Source organism: Lampetra fluviatilis, chromosome 24 (assembly GCF_964198595.1).
Source record: "Lampetra fluviatilis chromosome 24, kcLamFluv1.1, whole genome shotgun sequence".
NCBI classification, from domain to species: Eukaryota; Metazoa; Chordata; class Hyperoartia; order Petromyzontiformes; family Petromyzontidae; genus Lampetra; species Lampetra fluviatilis.
The window spans coordinates 11,053,623-11,076,193 of record NC_136298.1 but is presented as its reverse complement, the minus strand read 5'-3'; the positions used below and the strand labels follow the sequence as shown (position 1 = coordinate 11,076,193).

At 49.2% G+C, this 22,571-nt stretch overlaps 1 protein-coding gene across 1 annotated transcript in view; it reads left to right on the top strand.

Annotated features, from left to right (window-relative positions):
- FARSA (phenylalanyl-tRNA synthetase subunit alpha) overlaps positions 1 to 22,571 on the top strand; it is a 55,078-nt gene that overhangs the window by 3,267 nt on the left and 29,240 nt on the right. Inside the window, exons 3-9 of the mRNA XM_078867683.1 lie at positions 602 to 700; positions 1,920 to 2,038; positions 3,804 to 3,896; positions 6,798 to 6,926; positions 7,275 to 7,390; positions 8,637 to 8,721; positions 18,929 to 19,028. Coding sequence (XP_078723809.1) covers positions 602 to 700; positions 1,920 to 2,038; positions 3,804 to 3,896; positions 6,798 to 6,926; positions 7,275 to 7,390; positions 8,637 to 8,721; positions 18,929 to 19,028 — 741 coding nt within the window. The remainder of the gene's footprint in view (positions 1 to 601; positions 701 to 1,919; positions 2,039 to 3,803; positions 3,897 to 6,797; positions 6,927 to 7,274; positions 7,391 to 8,636; positions 8,722 to 18,928; positions 19,029 to 22,571) is intronic.

Here is a 22,571-nt window from a genome sequence, read left to right as displayed (position 1 = left end):
AGCAAGCAACACGGATAACACCAATGGAATATTACAAATAAGACACAGGAATCTATTCAATAAGTATGACAATTGAATCATAAGAGGTGGTGAATAATACGTTTAATATCCATTGATGCAGCATGGTGCGTAGATGCTACTGCCGCATAAAGTAAGCATTGCGTGAGTGAAATTGTGTGTGTGAGTTATAGAGTGGTAGTGTAGCGGTTAGTGAGCTGCACTACGAACCCGGCGACCCGAGTTCGATTCCCGATCACGGCCAACATCAGTGATGATTATCTGAACTGGTCATGGGCCTCCCCTAGGTCGACTCAGCCACAAATGAGTACCTGGTGCGGTGTGTAAACATCATCACTAGCGAGACAAAGGCGACCAGGCATGGTGCCGACCACCCACCCCCTGTATGCTGTTCCAGCCTTCATATGTGCTCGCTAACAGCACTTGTCCCAACAGTTTGTTCAGGCTGTACAGGGGATATTTGTCTTATAGACACATCTGTGTGCTCTACACAGACAAGCGGTGAGCTAAAGTGTGTTTTGAGTTTTGTCAGCTGTGACGTTTTGCGAAAATTTGTTGAGAATTCTTGCTGTTATTGTTGCAGAAACTGCCCAATGGGAAAGTTGGTTTCAGCAAGGCCATGTCCAGCAAGTGGCTACGCATGGACAAGTCTGCGGAGAATGGGCCTCGGGTCTTCCGCAGCGTACGTCGAACCTACAGCGCCGTGGGCCATACACGACCACCCGCAGCTTCATATCACACGGCCCGTGCCCCCTTGACCCCACGACCCCCTACCACTTCTAAACAGCCTGAAAACTATACATTCATCTCACTGCAAGCATCTTGGCCAAACTTATCGGGCACTAGAGGGGAATATTCGATTTAACTGGCAACGGCACTGCGGTTCTAATTTTAGCCTGCTCAAGTCACTTCTGCCAGTGTACGTATGTTGAACTTCCTTTGCATCATACATAATCAGAGGTGCAATGACCTCTTGCAGTTATGGAAGTGATTGAGGTGTGTGCTAAAGGTATCTGAAAGTCCTATTTGGCCCTCGGTGATGAAAATTATTCCCACCCCTTCTCTACTCTGAATAGATGTTATAATAGTTTCATTGGAGGGGGGGGGGGGAGGTGTCATAACATACCTGGTCTTGCATCAGGAAGACCAATTGACATCTGGCACGGATATTTACAAGGGGTTTGGAGTAAACGTCTGTAGATCAAACTAATGTGCGTAGATAGAGAGTCAATGTTTTATGGTATCGTGTTAGTCACAATGTTTTGTAAATGGTGTAAATATGAAACATTAGTTTGTAGCATTGGCATCGCATATATCGGTATCAACTAAAACTTTTACGTAAAATATAAGAGACGATGAAATAAGAACCGTGCTTGCCTTGTCTTGTGACCTCATTAGGGAGCCGGCTTCAGATGTATTTTATTTTCATATTTTGCTGCCTTTATTGTTCCTGCAGACACTTTTTTTTTTTCACAAACAGCCGTGCACCATCATTCCTTTACATTGCAATGACTAACGCATTGCCTGTGTGCAAATCTATGCTTTTTATTACACAAGTGTGTGTTTTATGTTATGGGTTCATGGCACCCCTGCAGCCACGAGAGAGGCGACTACATTTGCCACATTTTTTAAAATGTAGATTTGTGAACTTGAAAAATAATGCGCGATATAAGCTAACGGTACAAAACGACGTCCGATTCAGCGTAATGTCAAAGATAAATGATGGATTGTTAGATTGAACCACTACGCTGAATTGTAACAGTTCATCAAATTCCAGGCAGGTGAATAGTAAATTGTTCCACCCCTGGTGGAAAGTGCTGTACACGCAAGGTTGCGGTGCCCTTGCACCTCCGCTGAGATGTAGCGGTGCAGGATCCACGAACCTATGGTGTCGGCTGCAGGTGGAGGAGATCCGGGACCTGGTGCGGGAAAAACTGCAGCTGGTCAAGGACGGGAAGGTGGACAGTTTGGACGACAAGGAGAGAAATGAGCTGAAGAAACGAAAGCTGCTTACGGAAGTGTGAGTGTTGCTCAGATGGGTTTATTTTGTATAACCGATTAGTTTGTGAACAACCCGAAAGCACAACGGAGAGCCAATATTATATTTCGATTTAAAGCTTTTGTGACTGCAGGGATTCATCTTCTTGGTTTTTTCGGTAAAGTCACATAGAAGGGAAATAATAAAATAATAAAAATAAAACATAATAAAATAATTCTCACGACGTTTCGGTATGCATTGCCCAAGCATTATAATTTCAGGCTTCAAGGTGTATGCAGTAATTATTTATGTCGAAAATAATGTTTAGTTTTACATTGGGTCGGTTGTGCATATTGATTCTCACAATCACTGAGGAACCAGTTTAACACGTAGGCTTTCGCGACCAATATCCATAATAGAGGGGTTTTTTTGGGTTAGATCGCGTAAATATTTCGTTGTCTTTGAGCTGTACGCCTTTTGGCGTCCTCTGGTCGAGCACCAATTGGGTTGAGGCTCAAAAGAAAGCCGTCTCTTGGTGTGGACCAATCAGTTTCAAGGACAATGCATATATTATCATAGTGTGTTTTTGTTTGCATTTCGACTGCAAGTATTGTGGTTAATGCAGACATGAATCCTTCAGTTTCAGTTTTGTTGCCAGAAAAAAGGGGAAAAACCTGTATTATTATTATTATTTCATGTGTCGTTAAAACCTGCCACCACCAGACACAGCCAACTGGTAAGGGTTGTCACGTAAACAGAACGTGGCCAATTCGTCACTGAGGAACCGCAGACAAAATGGAAGGCAGCCAGCTGATGTGCCACCAACGATTACCAATCTCTGTGGTCCTCTATATATGAAGATGTTTTCAGCCAACTAATGAGCACATGTGAGAGGGAACGAGAGCACCTGGATGAAACCTAAGTGTGCGAGGGCTAACACTGCCCCACACAGAAGGGAGAGAAGATGATATTTTAGTACAAGACTCTTGAGTCTCAAGACTTTTGTTCAAGAGGGTCCTGCATTGAGATTGTTGACCAATTCCTTTTCAAACAATACCCAGAGAAAATCTCTGCATGCTTGAGATTAACATTCATGTACAATGGCATCTTGACACCTCCCAGGCCAGTGGGTTTGGGAGTTGATTTGCTTCACTAAAATAGTCACATGTAATCATCCACTCATTACATGCCACTGCAATCATTTGAAAGTAAATTAATACAATTATGGAAATGTTTTTGTCAGTGGTCCTGTTTAATTGCACTGCACTTAGCAGATGTGTTGCAAGTGTGCATAAACTGTAATGCAAGTAACATGCAGTAGATGGCAGTGGCAGCCTTATCTTGTTCGGGTGCAGTTTTTAATGAGGCTGCATAATTTTACTTGTTTTTAACACGAGAGGGCACCGTCAGACTTCTCACTTTCGATCTTCTATGAAAACCTTACCGCAGACACCTGACGCACAAGTTGAAAATCAGAGACTCTCTTTCCTGCGTGCGACTGTGGCTACGAACCACAAACCATGGACCATATAACTCCACACTGCCCAAAATATAAACTTGAAGGTGGTGGGTGTACCTGCAGTTCACCAACTCTCCGACAAAGCGCTTACGAGTGAATCACTCATCATAGGCCATGTTAGAGAAGAGAAGCAGACACTCGAGGGTGCCCGTGGCCGATCGTACATTGACAACGCGGATCATGGCAGTTTGCACTTCACATTTGAGCGGTGAGTGGATGAAACTCTTGGTGCGCTGTTGTACGATTGCGCCAGCGCGATCGCTTTACGGTGCGTCCCGTGTGCCGCAGGGTGGTCAAAACCTACTGGGTGAGCAAGGGCCCCGCGTTCAGCACCTCCATCATCAAGCAGGAGACCGACCTCACCCCCGAGATGATCGCCAGGTGAGCCCCAGAGCATTAGCCGTGGCTCCACGGTGCGACGCGCACCCTATGTTATGCGCGCTGCCTTTCTCATACGAGCCTTAGTTCCAAATAATATCCTTTATTTTAGTATGAGCAATGCATCCATTTGGCTGTCATTAACCGACTGGGAGGGAATTGTTTGTAACGTATGCGATATTGCAAATACCATTCCATGTACGAAAGTGCATTTTCCATGTAACATTCCTTACCCACGTCTCGCAAGATTTCGGCTGGGCGTTGCTCTAACTACAAAGCACCCCTCCTACAATCCAGCAATCTAGCCACCGCCGCTGGAGCCTACACACCCACGACAGAGAGGCTGAAACGACAGAGGCTGAAGCGCAGTGTGGGACCCACGCCATTAGACAACCACTTACAGAACAGAGCAGTGAGTGGGTGGGCGGGCAGGAAAACCAAACAAGGAAACGCACAGAGATAACAAAGAAAAACAACACATGCTGACGTTATGCACGAGGAAGTGGGGCTTTTTTGGGGAAGACTGCTTTTGCGGCAAAGATTAGCGCAGAAACCCTTGCACCCATCGTCAAGTTTGTGTTGATGAAGCTGTTTCTCGTGGGCTTTACCCCTGCTGATGGCCCAGACATAGTCATTGTCGCACTTTGTTCAGACTTGATGCCTCTGTTGTTTACATAACGTGGCCTTGCCACTGATACCTATTAAATATGGCTGCATATTATCCCCCCACCTCTGGCAATTCTAGTCTCTTATATTTACAATCTATATAGAATTTAGATTCGATTAATTCCTGCAATTCACGGCAGCGGTTCTATTCCAGAATGAATTAATTTTTATTTCGCTTTGTTTACTGTTTTCTTTGTGTCGTTACTCCTCTCCCTCTGTGTCTTTGGGATACTTTTGTCCACTGGATTTTTCCGAATTGTGACGGCATACAATTGGCATGAGTTTAACAACATCGATACTTGTGCACGAATATTTGATGCGTCCTTTTGGGAGGTTCGTAAATCATGCCCAAAGAATGGGTCCTATTTGGCCGGGGAAAGTGTTCAGTTTGTTAAACAGGGTTGGTGGGGTATAATTTTCCCTGCATCTTTGCTTGTTTGCTTTTCATTTTCCGCACGAAACCTCTCATTAGTGGCGTGAGGCTTCGCCCACCTGACGCCTGGGGCATGTGAACCCCTCCACACGCAACCTCTCGCGTCTCTCTGAAGCGTACGCTTCATGCCACGTTCACCGATCGTGTATGCCAGTTTAAAAAAAAACGTATTGCATACAAATAATTAATGGTACACCCTTGTGAAAAGTAAAGGGAAGCCGCAGTGCAATTGTGGCCATGCAACTCAGACAATGGACCAGATAATACACCACTGTAGTCTGTGCTCCTTCAACAGAGATGGAATAGCTATTCAACACGAGCGCTCTCCTGAAGCCCTCTCCTCGCGGCCAGCAGACCTTGACATTCGCATTTAACTCCTGAACATATTGCCATACCCAAGAATAGAAGAGTGCACAATTTTTTAAGTGCGTGGAGCAGTTTTGTATTTTTTGTTAACTTGCGAAGTTTTAAGGGCAGTGTTTTGAGTGTAAACTGGTCTCCAGGAAAAAAAAGTGACAATGAGGAATGTTACACTTGAGATGAATGGAGCCAAATGTGTTGATTTCACCGTCGATGGTAAATCCCCACGGAAACTGCCGCCGCCGCCGCTGCCACAGAATGATCGCCCCGGACATTGGCCTGCCGCCAATCGCAGCAGCCAAAGCTATTTCGGCGATTCAGTGAAGCAGAATGCGGCGGTAGGTGTGTGTGGGGTGGGGTGGGGGGGTCGCGGGATTTTGCGCTCCCGAGTGGGAAGCCACCGTCGTTGCTGCGGCGCCGCGGTCGAATTACGGGAGAAGTGATCTCACCTGGTGGGCGCGCGTCCGCATCCCCGTCGTGGCGTGGCCAGAGCGGGCGGACTGGCGGCTCGCGACCCGTTTTGTGTTTTCCACGTGGGGGGGGGTGGACGTGGTGGGGGGGGGAGACCCGATGGCCGCGTTGGACCGTGAGCGGTGTCGTGTTTCTCCCGTCGCTCCCAAGAGGCTCGAGGATTCGGAGGCTTGGAGGATGGCCAAAGTCTAGGGCAATTTTTTTTGATATACCTGAGCCACTGTCGGCAGGAATATACAGCGCGCTGAATTACTGCGCTTCTGGTTTCACGGCGCAACGGGAGGCAGGCCATTAAATAAGACAAATCTCTGCTCCAAATAATTTTTATGAGGCCCCGATAAGTTGGTATAGATTTTGTGAAATTTCTTAAACCATCAGAATGTTTCCACCATTACAGTGTGGATGAATATTTTGGCTGGTGCGCAAGTTTCCGCGTCGTGACACCCCATAATTTAAATGCGTACACTTTTTTACGTGCAGTTTAAGCTCTGTAGGCTATATCTGATATTCCTCATAGTAGCATTTTTTTTTTAAACACATGTTTGCAAGCGGATTAAATCATTTGTCTCCTGCCATGCTTACAAATCTCTGGGTCATGCAGAGAAAAATACAGCCCTTGGGATTATGGTTGGCATTAGATGTGTAATGCATGAATTAATTGCTTTATATTGATTTTCAAGCTCTCAGCATATGCATTGCTTCGCGTGGGCAAGAATCTTAAAAAAATTGTACTCAGTGTTATGTGGGTTTACGCGATCCATGCAGTCGATAATAGTGGCCACGACATTGACCACATTGTTAAATATTTTTAGTTTAAAGATTTCTTGATTTGATTAAGTGACGACTCTTCCGTTCAATCGGCGTGCAGGGTGAATCGTCACACGCGTAGTAAATATTGTGCCTGAAAGGTGTCTGAATACGCAGTTGGAGTGCTGGGCAGTGATCATCTGATACTTCCCCTTGAACGCCTGCAGTGGCTCGTGGCGCGACCTCAAGTTTAAGCCTTACAACTTTGACGCGATGGGCATCATGCCGGACAGCGGGCACTTGCACCCGCTCCTCAAGGTGCGCACCCAGTTCCGGCAGATCTTCCTGGAGATGGGGTGAGTTTCCTGAGCGGAGCGACGTTCTGATGCGCACACGCACGCACACACCGCGGATATCAAAGCTTCTACCGCAGTCTCTGACAGAGCAGTGTGGCCCTTCTAGTTAGAGCATGACCCATGAAAACGAATTTTGTAGAGTTACCTCGGAGAACCCAAACAGCAACCTATAGTCCACACGCTTGTATTGAGCTTTTTCCCGCACAATTACCTTGGGACACCCGAGCATACGCGGCGTTCCCACCTCAAGTGAATTTCCAGGGTGAAATATTTTTACGAATAAAATAAGGTGCTGTGAGCACAGGCAAGGGGTTGGCCTGATTGTTTGTTCGTCTGTTTCTTCCGCAGCTTTACGGAAATGCCCACAAATAATTTCATCGAGAGCTCCTTCTGGAATTTCGATGCGCTGTTTCAGCCCCAGCAGCACCCGGCGAGAGACCAACATGACACATTTTTCATCGCAGGTGAGCTTGGGCTGGTGTGCGTGCGCGTGCGCGTGAAATGGGGTTCCTAAAATTGAAATTCGTGTGTGTCGTACGTGATTCACGTGGCTCCAGCAGCCAGTAGAGGCGCTACATTGACAACGACGTTAAAACAGTAGTAGTAGTGAAAATAAAAGTTTGCATTGACGTACGTTTTGCTCTAACTTTGTCAGGGTTTAGGAAACAATGCCATGGCTTCCTTTTCGCCCAAGTTTATTGTTCAAGGGTGTGTGTGTGTGTGTGTCTGGGAAATTAAATGTTTTTTTTTATCAAACTTATGTAAGACACTTGGAGGCCTAATAGGGAGGGAAAGGGCACCATCAGAAAGCATAAATAAATGAAACTTATTTGAAGAGCTGAATCGCGAAGGGGCTTTGTGAATCGTCGCACGTAATCAAGCCCACGCCGATGGCATTCCAACGGCAAACGCTCACACTCTCCGTTTCTGCATTGAAAGTGCAATCCTAGCCACGGTGGCTAAATGTGCAAACGTACCCGGGGTTAAACACTCCACCTGTACTTGTGTTTGAAGTCCAGCCCATTGGAGTCTAGAATAGGCGTATGTAATGGCCACTACTGTGGTGCTTGGGGTCATAGTGATCTGAAGCCACACTTGTCAGGATTAGCACTCCTGCAGCTGTGAAAAACGATTAGCGAGTCGACGCTTTGTACTTTCCCTGATGCATTTAGGATTTTTATGTTGCAGTCGGATCAGCGCTTGTAAACAGTGGCCAGAAACATCATATTGGCTTTATATTCTTGGTTCTTTCGGTAAAGTCACGTAAAAGGGAAATAATAAAATAATACAAATATTTTTTCTTTCTTTTTTCCCTTCTACGTGACTTTACCGAAAGAACCAAGAATATGAATCCCTGCAGTCACGAAAGCTTTAAATGAAAATATAATATTGGCTCTCCGTTGTGCTTTCGGGTTGTTCACAAACTAATCGGTTCCTAGAAGGTGGACATCGCTCCAAAACGACACGCGACGAGCAGAACCCGAAAGAAAGCAACGTCGGAGAGCCGTACAGTGCAACCGCAAAAAAGCACCCACGCGGCAGAAACATTCACGATAGTTTCGCAAAAAGCAACGCTGCCAAAGCAACCCCCGCCCCCTGTCGCCAACGTTTCGGCTTTAGAATAAGGGGGTCCTCCCTTTTTGCGCTTCGCATCTTCTACCGTCACGAGCCTGTGCCGTCCCGTGTCCCTCTCGGTTTGCGTTGTGGCAGAGCCGGCCAGCGCGACGCGCTTTCCCGAGGACTACCTGGAGCGTGTGAAGCAGATCCACTCTGTCGGGGGCTACGGCTCTCAGGGGTAAGGTTGGCCAGGCCGGTCGTCTCTCTGGGCCTGCTCGCGACGCGCCCACTCCTCTTCCTCCGTGCGGCCTTTTTCATTTGTTCTTGTTGTTTTTGTCCGGCGCGGAGACTTCGGCTGCCGTCGCCCATTTATTAATTTGGTTTGCCGAGTGATTTGACATCCTTTTGTGCTTTCAACTCTGGCGCTTGAACGCCCGGCCGGAGATGTGTTGGCACGATTTCGTTTTTGCAGCTTAATTGAGGATGCGGAGGCAGCGGGTGGGGGCGGGGTGCACTGGGGAAGAGATTGTTCAGAGGGGCAGAGGGCGATGTTCCAAGCCCTTCTGCACGCACCCTTCGCTGTGAAAATAAAGGACTTTTTTTCTTTCTCCCCGCCCCCATAGCATACCTGTCCATTGCTTTGCTGTGTGGCACTTTGTGTGCGTTTCCCAGCCTGTGTCCAATAAGGCTTGCATGCCTTATGTTTCATAGGTACCAATGCAAGTAGCAAATATTTTTTTAGCAGAAGCTTTTATTATATCTGCCCTGATCGCATTACACCGGTCCATGCGTGCGCATTTAGACAAGGGGTGCAATGATTGCCTACTTTGCAATTCACGAAATTGTCACGATTCAGGGTCTCGATTCAAGACTGGCTTCTCGTTTTTGTTTTAACAGTGGGCAAACATAGTGGCCTCCAGTGGCTGGTGGATTACATCTAGAAAAAAACATTACATACAACGTACATCAATAGAAAAACATCGTTTTACATTCGATGCATGTATCGTGAGCTTAAAGAATCGATATTAATCGTTGAACCAATGGATCATTATACCCCAGGTGTATTTGTACTGAGTGTGTAAACCAAACCTGTGGGTTGGGAGCATTTACCGCGCGAGGTGGATTCGCAATGCATTAGCTGTGTGCCATGGCTTTCGTGGCATTATGTCACTGGTCACATTAAAATATTTTTTGGCACGGTATGGGATAATTTCAGTTCCCCCTCGGTGAGTAACGTGTCTTGGCAGGCCTCTACCTGTGCAGGAACATTGCAGTGACTGATGTGTGTAATTACACCATTTTCACTTTTATCTTAAAGGCACAGGATCGGGGCAACACGGGGGATAATGAGTGACCACGTCAGCCCAAATATGTATGCTGGCAGATCGTGTAACGAGAGGCTACCTGCGGTCATGTAGACGTTTACTCTGTAGATGTATTTGTTAGAAGGAAACTATTCCAGCCCCCCCCCCCCCTCCAGCCACCCCCAGACCCCTTTATAGCACATATCACATTTTATTTGTCACTGGTAAATGCACCTGGCCTCACTGCAGTCCGACTACTGGGTTTGATCCTGGGTTTTTGATCCGATACCCCGGGGCAGGTGGCAGTTAATGTTTAACCGGAGCAAAAGCGTGACCCCCCCCCCACCCCGACAATGCACACGGTAGCCAGACGAAAAGGGAGGGGGGGGTAGCCAGATGGAAGGGGGGGGGGTAATCAAGCAGCATGCGGGAGGACGTTGAATAGTCAACTGATGTCACCCAAAACTGATGTCACCCAAGAGTGATTATCCACAAACAACATTTCCTGCAGGATGATATTGGACTGAAAAGCCAATACTTGCTGGACTAATACGTGTTTTTGTATGTGTATGTGGAGACACAGGCCGATTATTTTAACCTATATGGGGTTTGTACACACACAAGGTGATTTTTAGACAGCAGACGGTACTATTGTGATTGAGCTCCCAGCATGCCTTGCATTGCACATGACATCACCATTCTGTGGTATAATCCACACAAGCCCTGTTTTACTTAGAAGTAGGTTTTTCGTAGTCAACAAAATGATTCATATATTTTCGTGGGGATCAGCCAAGTAGTGATTTTATTGAAAAAATCTTGTCATAAATCCTCCACCACCCAACAAGATTGCCACCTTTACAAAGATCGTATTTATACGCGGACAATGTATCCATCAAGTTCTGACCGATAGAGCTGCCCCCTGCTCCTCACTGATGGCTGAAGAATGTTCACGACTGATTTTAGCATCAACCTCAGGGGACCTTTCACTCCGTCTGTTTTGAGAGTTTCTTCAAGCGGTGAGCTGGGAAACTGAATTTTAGACCTCTAGTCCATTGTTACCAGAGGTGTGGACTCGAGTCATGTGACTTGGACTCGAGTCAAACTCGAGTCATGAATTTGATGACTTGCGACTCGACTTGGACTTGCATAACAATGACTTTGTCCCACCTATGAGATGTGGACTCGAGTCATGTGACTTGGACTCGAGTCAGACTCGAGTCATGAATTTGATGACTTGCGACTCGACTTGGACTTGCATAACAATGACTTTGTCCCACCTATGAGATGTGGACTCGAGTCATGTGACTTGGACTCGAGTCAGACTCGAGTCATGAATTTGATGACTTGCGACTCGACTTGGACTTGCATAACAATGACTTTGTCCCACCTCTGATTGTTACCAAAGCAGGCCAATGGGAGAACGATGTCGGTTTCATCCTCATTAGGAATCGTGAGCAAAATATGGCCCATCGTTGCCTACTGCTCCCTTGTGCCTCGGTAGGGCTTTACGTGGACACATCTTCCCTCATCACGTTTCTGTCCGGCGAGTTTCTCATCGCTCGCAGACAGCTTTGTAATTGCTTGTAGGAATCGCCCAGTCCGTGTTGTGTCACTGTGCGTGTGCTGCGACTGCTCTGCTCGTGATCAGACATGTCCGTTACTCGTTTGTTTTGAATTTGAAATGCACGTTGGAAGTGTTTGGCACTCTGTCTAGAGCGGGTGTAGGAGGGAGGGAGGGGCTTGATTTAACTTTGGGAAAAAAAATGGTGTTGCGTGAGGATTTTCAAAAGGCACTGTCGCACAACTCGGGCAGACTGCAGCATCTGGCGCGCAACTATCTGTGCAGGTTGGCAGTTTTCACAGGTGCAACCATTTTATTTTGACGTCCATTCATCCGTCCGTGCGAGATATTTCCATATTCTCTCGGCCGCCCCTCACTCGCATAGCAGCAACGAGGTCGCCCCCCCCCTCTTTGCTACCTCTCGGTGTTGACTTTCAGCAATTGGAGCAGGAATTCCCATTCATCACTCCCCGTCGGTTATGGCATTATTAATCGCGCCGCTTCACGGGTTATAAATTCTCGAGTTTAGCGGTGCGTGCGTGTGTGTACACCTGCACTTTCCACGAGCCGTTGAAGCCTTGGTCTCTTGCCCCCCCCCCCAACACACCGTGTGCGAGAGCCGCTGAGTTTCCGTTGAGAAGTAAGGAGACGTAAGCTTGATGTATTCGAGAAAACATTGGTCCTGTGTTTGTTCAAGTAAGTTGAGCAACTTTGGAGGTCTCCAAATAGAATCGTTTTCTCTTACGGCCACTGCTCACATCGTCTGCGTTGTGTACTTGTTGCTTCAGCGATAGCGTTATTATTTTTGTAACTGTCTGTGATTGACTGGAATCTGTCACGTGCAGCGTATTTTGACTTTCAAATCATTCGCCGAGTCATCATTTGTTTTCATTCGATGGATTATAAATAGCATGCATATTTTGGAAGGACGTAAAAATATATGTGATCCGTTACATTGATTTTCCAAATAAATGTTTTATCGTAATCTCGGTTGCTGGAATATGGAAGGGTAGTATGCGCAGTATCATTTAGGGGTATTAAAATCAGTGATGTGTGAAGTTGCTTTGCAGCGCTGCTGTAGAGGTCTTAAAGTACTGTACATTACATTGCGAAAAGCTGCGTGTCCTCCACTTTTCCATTCATCAATCAATTAAGTAACCGCTCCGTCAGCCATCGAGTGGGATGGAGGGTTTCCAGGTGCTATGGAGCCTAACCTCATCCGGGAATAGATTTTAATATATCAATAATAATAAGAAGAAGAATTACAGACCTTATTCAATCAACCTGTGGATGAAGGACTCCCACGCCGTGTCAATAATAATAATTTATTTGTAAGGCGCCTTCCACAGTCGCAAGGCGCCTTGTGAGAATAAGGGTAAGGACAGGCCAAGAGAGGAGAAGCGAAGTCAAATAAACTGACTTCAGACGATGTGGTTTTAAGAAAGCACTTAAAAGTATCCACATTATCGGATCAACGTATTTCCAACGATAGGGAATACCACAACCGTGGCACAGACACGGCAAACAATGGGAGTCGCTTGACCATACTTCACCATGCTGGTAATTGTGGATTGGTTAAGGGGGGGGGGCAGTGGTGAGCGGCTCACAACCGGGACTGTCTTGCGATTTGGTTTGGCATTGGCTTTGAGTGAGGATAACGATGACGATCACACTCCGAATGAAAACACCGTATCGTAGAATTCATCGACGGTGGGAAATCTTCATCATGGGACCTCTTTTTCCATTACCAAAATATACTAATAGGGTTTTTCCCCTTTTTTTCTGCCAGAAAAACCCTATTAGTGGTGGGAAATCTCTCCGGGAATTCCACATTGCCGCCCGTGGTTGAGCCGGTTGGGGGTGGGGGGGGAGGCGCAGGCGTCGAGAAGTTCTTAGCTTTGCCCAAGAAAACATTCTTCGGGAATTCCAGTGCACGTCTCCTCCCTGCTCCACGCCGCCGAGGGCTTTAGAAGCATCGCGGCCTTGACCTTTGGCTTGAAGATTAACGCGGGGAAAGATTCCACCGGCCTGGACAGTGTCCGCCACTGGCCCGGCCGCCGGTGGAAGCCTTGCTAACTTGTCTAGCAGGCACGCGGGCGTACCGACGCACGTGTCTGTTGCTCGCTGCCGATTAATCAGCAGCCACTGTTTGATTCAGCTGTCGCTCAGGGCAGAGCATGCTGTGATGTCACCCTACACAGACAACCTCTGATGTCACAGGGCGCTGTGATGTCGGTGCACAGAGAAAGCTGTGATGTCACTGTGACTTGCGTAAAAATGTATGATTTGCATGTAGGGTTCTTAATCATAGCTGCAGCAGCTGATTCTGACACGCTCCATTTGATACGCGTATTGTGTGCGTAACCATCAATTTTCAACGATTAATTACTACATGCCAGGGAAATTTGCTGCAATGGGAATTGTTGCTGTGATGAACTACGTCAACTACATTTCTCTGAATCGCCCCGAATGCACCTGATCTTGTCAGATCGTGGAACCTCAGCAGGTTTTGAGCCTGGTTAGTCACTAGATTTAGAGACTAACTGCGAGTATCTGATGTTTTCGGTTTTAGTCAGTGAGGTGGCCAGGAGATGTGCTGTGCAGTAGCGATATTGTTAGGTTCATCTGTGCAAAACATTCAGCGTTAATCCCTTGTTAATGGTGGTTTTCTCCAGCTTCTGTGGTTTCCTTCCACATGGGAGCCAAACGCCCAAATAACGGCATCTGACAAACATCACAATGCAGCAGTACCCTCTTGAAAAGCACCTTAAGAATTGGCAAGATTGGCGTTGTTATAATTATCAGGCATGCTGCATTGGTGAGCACACTGAACGTTGCAATCCAGAGGTGGCCAGTTTAATCTCCCGGAGTGGCAGATGAAGCAATGGGGCAGCTTCCTTAAATCCATACAACCTCTGTCCAACTGGCAGCAGTTGGACAGAGGTTGTTGTCGATCGGCAGGTTGTGCGTGGTGGGTTAAAGTGTGTCTCCTGCGACCTCTTCCAAAGACGCCTGACCAGCGTGAAAGAGTAGGCAAAAATCTCTTCCAGAGCCCCGCTCTAGTGGGAGGACCTTCCGCCCGTGTTAGCAAGAAATTGCAGGCCCTCTGCACCTTAATTATAACTAATTAAACGTTGCCAAAACGAGTGTGTAACCTGTGACGGCGTTGCCATGGCAGTGAGACACCTCCGCCGACGTCAACCGCACAAGCCGCGGCGCTTGCGGTAACACGATCCTCACGTTGCACGGGGGGCGCGGGGAGGGGGGGCATCACGCAGGAAGCCAGCGCTCATAATCGTCACGCTCTGACAGACATATCGCAGCTCTAATTTCACACGGGGGGGGCGGGTGAGCGGGGAGGGGGGGAGGCGCGTTAACGAGGGCGTCGCGGTGGCTTCGCCACGAGTTTGCTCACCTGCTCGATGCCAGCCGGACGGCAGCTGGGGACCGCACCGCCGAGGTCAAACAATGAGTTGGCGCGCGTGGATCGCGGGCACGCGCAACCTCGCCTGTGCACACACCCGGTGGGGGGGCCTGCGCTCGCGATCGGCTTCCCACTAGGTTCGCCACCACGTGTCGACGCGGCAACGCGGGGAAGGTCTCCGCTGCGTTGTCGGGTCGTACCGAGTGTTGTTTGGCAATTTGGTCAGGCGTGTTTTCGCTCAACGTGCCTGGGAGCTTCTTCAGTTTTCCGTTCGCTAAGAAGCTCCCCAACACGTGGAACCTGAATTGTTCCTGAAGAAGCTCCTTGCGCGTGGGCCAAAACGTCGGACGTATGCCGAATAACGCGCGGTGCAACCTGGCGACTGCATCGGAGAGCTGAGCAGCCCAGCCACGAACATTGTCATGCCGTGTGACCAATGATATCGTGGCAGCCCTCGTGCTCGTGAGTCCAAGCCGGGAGGCCCAGCGTAGGCCGTGCCGCTGGTTGCTCTCCTCTTGACGGCAATGAACAAGTACTTGGCGCTTTGGATTTACACAGCTCTGATGTGTAACATAACCTTTGTTTGATGTATTTTATTTATCCTTGGTTAATTTCATTTTGCAAGCGGTTTATTTGACGTGGTTTTTCATTTTTACCTCAAATATTTGGCCGGTGCTTATAAAAGTAAACCTTGAGAAATTTTAACAGATACAATAGCACATTACAATATATATTTGGACAGTTTTGCTATCGAAAAAAGAGAGTCATTATTTTGGCAACGCAACTTTTGCCAAACGTTAGATGACTGTCGGCACGTGTGATGCACACGCGTGTGCTTGCGCGTGCACACGCGTGTGCATGTGTCTGGGGAGCACCTTTCTCGGAACAAGCGCCGTGGTGATGTCACCGTGACATGGCCACTGTTTTATCTGGGGAGCAGCATTTCAACGGTCATTGCACTGCGCTAGTGGCGACCTGAAATAAATGACCAGCCGCGGCTGACGTCAACGTTGAGTCGTATTTAAACCGGTTCTGCACCTCTTCTAGGTTGACTCGGCCTTAACGTAAAGGGGTGTGAACAGCAACATTGGGGGGAGTCAAAGTTGGCCAAGTATGGTGCTGGTCACACCACCCCCTCGTGTGCCATGGCAGCCTTTAAAGGCTGTACGGGTAGTCGTTTTCTATGTTGTGTGTGTGTACACTAGACACTTGCCTGATAGTGCATTCCATTTCTCTGAGGTCTGGCGCAGAAAGTAAAAAGTAGCTCCAGTGCTTGAGTCTTTTTCGGGTCACCGTGGCCGATTACCCAAGCCCTCCCCGTGCATGTGTGGCACGAAGCTCGCTTCGTTTCTTTGTATCTCAGTCTCCTCCCACGCGACGCGTGATGGGACTCCGTCCCCTCTCCGCTAGGGTTGATAATTAGGTACAGTGCACTAACTTGGCTCTTCAGTCGTTCGTCCGCTCATACATTCACCCGCTCGTACGTTCACCCGCGTCTTTCTCACAGCTGGGATTTGGATGAACTTCACTGGGCGGTGATGAAGGGAGCCTTTTCGTGAAATGTCAACGTGACGGTTCGCTTAACGGCCTTCACGGGGCCCGCATTGATCGTACTCATCACTGCAAATGTCACCGCCACTTGAATGGCAAATAATACCCGCGTGCCGAGTGGCATTACGTCAGAACCTCGGAAACGCTGTTAAATGCAACAACTGAAGTATATAAAACGAATACGTAAATAAACCATTCGTGTCTCCACAATAATTGTTTAAATTTCTATTTTTTAAAGCCCAAAGGCTGATTGGCCTACAGGACTTAAGATATCCAGCAACATTTGTTCGGAAGGCCAATCGGCCAGTGGGCTTAAACAAAAAAAATGTTTCCGTGCAGAGATTAACGGCGGTACGCTTATTTGATTAACCATTACACCCAAGAGCAGCGCCGAATACCGCGTGTACCAAAGTACAAGAGTGGGCCCGGGCAAGGCACGTCGTTGATAGGAATTGTGGCAGCGTTTGAGATGAACAACAGAATTGGTAGCCAAAGGTTGAAAACGCGCCCAAGGGGGTGCCCTCTGCTGAGATGAAGCCGCGATGAAATTGGCTCGGATGCAGTTGCATCACGGGACTGTGAAGAATGGCGACGGCTTGTACTAGTGTACGTTGAACTTCTATCGCACAGCACGTAGCCAGCCGTGCTCATCGGAGGTGCGGGGCAGAACAACAAAGTCCAATGAACGCAAAAAGCAGCTCTAAAGGAATGAGACTTGAGAGTGGCATTCATCCAGCAGTGGTTTGATCGTGGCTGATGATAATGACGTGTTTCTCTGCAGCAAAGCACACTGCAAGTCCCTGTTGTACTCTGGTGTCCTGTGACGACTACGTGTGATGCGCTGGGAGCTGACGCTCATTGCAGCGCTGCCGTACGCGTGCAGTACGCGTACAGTACGCGTACAGTGTGAAAGCAGTGCACCCAGTTCTAAATCCATGAACTGGTTTTCCGGCTTCTGTCTTTGCAAAAATTTACTTTGGAAAAAGTACTCCTAACAATTAATTTTTCAAATATATATCTATAAATGTCTTCTGAATAGTGTACCCAAATGTCGTCGTGACGGGGCGTAAAAAAAACACAATACAAATTGTTGCATTAAAAAAAAATGATCCGGCCAATCTGAACAAAATGATTGAGAGTTGTGTTGCCATTGTTGCATTTGAGAGCCAATCCCTGATCCTCTCCCTTCCCTCGGCCACGAACAAACCTCCGGGCGCAAACCGACGGCCGCCTCTGTGAATCGCACGCAATTGCAAAGTCAAATTATTTGCAGACGTCTCAGCTGTTGCGCTGAACTTACGACGACCATTGTGTACGCGATTATCTGCTAACCTTGCCGTCCCTGTTTGCGCTCTACGCTCACGAACGCCCCTATTGTGCTGCCCGTGATAGATTAGCTGTATGTGTCACACGTACAAACATCCACATGCATACCTGGAGGCCCTTTTGCAAGCACTTAGCTCGTTTGCGCGGGCCACGTACGCCCACACACACGGTGGCGATCGGCAAACAGCAAATGTGAGGCTGACTCTGATACGGGAGATGTACTGCAGGTCAAGAGGTCAAGGACACATCTGTGGCTTGTGAGCGAGCGGTGGCAAGGGAGTTGACGCGCTGTCGTGAGCACGGAGGGAATGGCGTCATCGCCGGGCTTTAGATCCGCGAGCGTTACGTCTGACGGGGACGTGACGTGGTGGCGAATTGAAAAAATATCTCGATTTAAAGCTTTCGTGACTGCAGGGATTCATCGTCTTTGTTCTTTCGGTAAAGTCACGTAGAAGGAAAATAATAAAATAATAACAATAAAATAATTCTCACGACTCTGTCTACTTGACAAACCTGTTCTCCACCTGAAGACGGCTGCTTGCGTTGTGGCCGAAACGTCGTGAGAATTATTTTATTATGTTTTATTTTTATTATTTTATTATTTTCCTTCTACGTGACTTTACCGAAAGAACCAAGACGATGAAAAAGTATCATCAAGGTGTCTCTCGCTGCACCGAACAAGACTCGTGCCGTGCTAATCTGTGCAGTTGCAAACTTACACGCGTACGCCGGCCGGCCACGCGACGATGCATCGATTGCTTACGATGCACGCACATTTTGTGCTGCTATTGCATTTGGGCAAAAACAACTGCGCAAAAAGAGATTGGGAAAAAAATTCGTGAAGAAATACCAACGATCGGGTAAAAACAGGATGAATAGAAAATCGATTCTGAAATTAAATTACGACCCTCACTCCACACCAATTTTATCACCTTCCCTTCAACACTTTCTTGCCGCATTCTTCCAGGTTGCTTTGCCCCCCACCCCGTCCTTTCATGGAATTCCCAGCAATCGTCTGCATGCGTTTGTTTCAAATAGAAAGTCAAAGTGATTTCCTGCTCAAAATGTCCTGCTCAAATGAGTATTGCGGGTACTTGCTTCCTGTTTACAGCCCAGAGGATGCATTTCGGATTGCAGAAGTTTATTTTCCCGCCGCATTGTTAAGTATGCTGCAAGAATTACGATATTCGCGAGCGTGAGCAGGAGAGGGGGCTCGGGGTGGTGTCGAACCGGAAGGTGGCAAGCGCGTGACCTGCGGCGCTGCTGCTGTCTCCCCCAGGTACAAGTACGAGTGGAAGCGAGAGGAGGCTCAGAAGAACATCCTGCGCACGCACACGACGGCCGTGAGCGCGCGCATGCTCTACCAGCTCGCGCAGCAGGTGAGGGCCGCGCCACCACCCCGTATGCGTTTTAAAACGACATTCGGAGGTGCGGGAGAGAACTTAAAAAGTCTTGGGATTCTGTGCCGTGCCGATGAGCGGCACAGTTGAGAGAGGAGGGAGTGGATTCCAGACGATCGTAGCGAAAACGGAGAAGCGACGTTCAACTTGCGCGGTTTGAGAGACGGCGCGTCGCAAGGAGGTGGTCTCTTGAGGCCGATCAGAGGTTGGGAGGGACGCACACGCGAGCACCCCGCGATGGATGCTGGATTGGGTTGGCTTCGGGTGCATTCTACGTTCCGTGAGAGCCTGAGTAAAACCATTGTGAACAAAGTGTCCTGCTCAAACCCACCCTCCTGATGAAGGGTCAATACGACGTCTCTGTGAGTTTGTTCAAAGAACATTTCGATTGCAGAAAACCCGAAGCTCCGCCGTTCAACCATTTCCCCACAAAGTTGGCGGCGGTCTGTGCAGCAGGTACTCACGGCACCTGCTGAAGACGAAGGAGTTCGCAAGCAGAGCACGAGGGGGTGGCCAGAATCATCTTTACTTAGCCGGCAGAAATCCGATGAGCCACAGATTTCGAGTAGGGGGGGGGGGCGCGGGTCAGAGCGTGACAACAACAAACAATACAAAGTAAACGATAGGAGTGCAAAGTATAGCAAAGGTAAGCAACGCACAAAATATATAAACACTCAAACTAAACTTTCTATTTTGCCAGGTAAACCCCACTGAGCTATTAGTTCTTTTTCAGAAGCGACGTGGCCACAAATGGTAGTTTAACGAAGTGGCTTATGTGGAAATTTACAAAAGCCAAATAAAAAAACCGGAGGACCCGGAGAGAAAAAACCCACGCGACCACGGGGAGAGAGACACGCAAACTCCAAATATACAGGGTCGGGATCGAACCCACGACCTTCTGCATACCAGGCGAGGCAGCAGTTAACATCACGCCACCGTGGTGCCGGCGCCGTAAGAGGAGCGACCACCCGCTCGCTGGCTGTCGCGGGTGAATGGTTGCCCCTTTCACGCGCATCTCCCGGCGCCTCGCGTCCCGGGAGCGTGCTGCGGGTGCTCGTGCACAACGCGCCCCCGTCATGGCTCTCGGTCCCCTTTGTGGTTTGCACGACCCGACCGGACGCTTTTGTGCTTTGTCCTCGTCCAGCCGGCGAGCGTCCATCGGCAGCGGAGCGCGCGGTAGTTGCGCGCGTGTTCGGCGCCGGGCGGGAAGTCGGGGGTTTGACTTTTGGAAGCATTCGAAGTCGACACTGCTCGCCATGTGGGTCGGTGGCGAGCGCCACACCGAGGAGTCGGCACGGGGGTTGGTGAACACTCGGGGCTGGTCGAGGCCTTGTGGTGCTGGGAGGGTCGCGGGTCACGGTGCCGTGTTGACTCTTGCCGACCGGTGTGTACCTGCCTCGCCGCTCATTCATCATCGCTTCCTGTGCTGCTGCACGGGGTGGCGCGTGTCTGAGTGACCGCCACTCTTTGTTGGAGGGGGGTAGTGCTAGCGCTCTTTTCCCGCCATTGTGAACCCCACCGCGCTTGCTTGCGGGTGGATTTTTTGTTATTTTTTGTTCTCGCTCACGCTCCCGACTCGCATTCCGAGCGCCGCTGCCACCGCCGCGGTGAAACGGGATCAGGTGAGAAGCCGTTTTGGAACACAATGCCACCGAGGTTTTTGGTTTTGTTTCAGGAACTCTGTGTGCAAAACTGCGAAAAACAAGCAGTGAGGGATTGCCCCGCGAGCGTGCGATGTGCCGCACGCGGAATAACAACGCGCGCCGCTCGCACCGCGCACATCGCTCCTGCTATTCTTCCCGCTCTCCCTGTCCGTGGTGCACCTGGGATACACCGGAGTGGGGTGTGGGGCGACGTGGCTGGGCCCGGTGGTACAGGAGGGTGATTGGTGACGCGGTGAGGTGGTCGTAGAGGTGGGTTGAGTTCAGAATCAGAACTTTAATTATCCTGGAGGAATCCGACGAGCTAAGTCAAGTGCCCGCTAACAGCACTTGCCCCAACAGCCTGGTAAAGACGATGCGGGGTAATCTTTGTCTCTCCAGGCAATTGGGGGTAGGGTTAGAGAAGGGTCAGCGACTGAGTGGTAAAGATAGGGGCAGGTTGTGGATGGCATTATGGGAGGGAGGATGAGGTTAGCGGGGTGACTGGGTGGTAGGCCAACTGGGTTTGGGGAGGGTCGTTGACCGGGAGGTGGGGGGTACCGATGCTGTATAGCCAAGCGCCGTGGGAACGCGTCCTCGCCAGCCGTGGCTGCGCTGGTTTTCCGCAGTCCCGCTCCTGCGCCGGGGGAGTCGCCCTCGAACGAGGCGTCCGTTCCGCACCGCTCGCTGACATCATTCCTCTTCAAAGGCAATCGCAATCCCACGGATGCCACGCCGCTGTAATCAGGAGCTAGCATTCAATTAGGATGACGTTTCTGTGCTCCCCTATCGGATTCACGATTGAGCGCAAATAATAAAGCATGCGTTATTTTTTTTGAGAGAATTTACTTAACATGGCGGCGTGTTGTTGTTGTTGTTGTGGTGTGATAGACTGTGTGTTTAGAATAGCAATGGTTTTCGAGTGCTGCTTGTTTGCGTTGTGTTGGTCGTTTCTTTGTGTTCTTGAAATAATATTTGCTATTTACCAGGTCGGGGTTTGCTTGGTTAGGTTTAACTTTGTCGCGCGGCTCGCGTTTCTTCTCTGTTATTTTGTCTCGGCTTCGTCTTCCAGGATCCAGCTGCGGCCTCGAAACGTGACGATTCATCGAATCGCTCGGGATGGGGAGGGGAGGGAATCGCTTCTCCACCGCCCTGCATCCGCAGTCCCCCCACAGAGCCCCCGCCGCTTGTGCTCGGCCTGGGATTGGCAGCGACGCTATTTCCGCATGATTGACCCTTTGTAATAAAATAACAAAGCGTAACTTTTGCTAAAAATCTTACATTAAAGTTTCGTCTGGGAGGGGAGGGTGTTTCCTCACGTTACTGTTTCGGAGAGTAATTAAATCACGCAATCGCAGTTAAAAGAATTACCGTGTGACAATTCCTGGATGTTTTCAAGTGGAAAAAACGGCGGGGCTGTTCGCCGTGATAAAGTAGCGCATTCAATTAGCCGCGCCGCTGGGGCCCTGCCAGGATGACAGCACTCGCAGATTCAGTTACCGTTGGTTCTCTCTATTTGCACATCTACAATTGTGGCTGTGCCAGTCTCGTTGAAAACAACGCGGGTCCGAGACGGCGCCACGCGGTTCGTCTTTGATTTGTCCCCCCCCCCCCATCCTTGCTAATCCGCGACGGCTCCCCACCGAAGCGCCCTCTCGTAATTTTACTCAACCCTTGCTGAAGCTGAAACTCACCTTTTCTACCTGGTCCCTCCCCCCTCTCGCACGCACCTTGGCCAAAACAACCGCCCACCGCCCACCGCCAGAGCGGGGAGAGTCTCTCTGCCGATTCGAAGCGCTGCGGTGTGCGTGTGGCGCGCCCACCTGAAGTGCCGACTCGCCGCCGGTTTCCCCGTGCGTGCGCTCAGTAGCTTCCATACTCT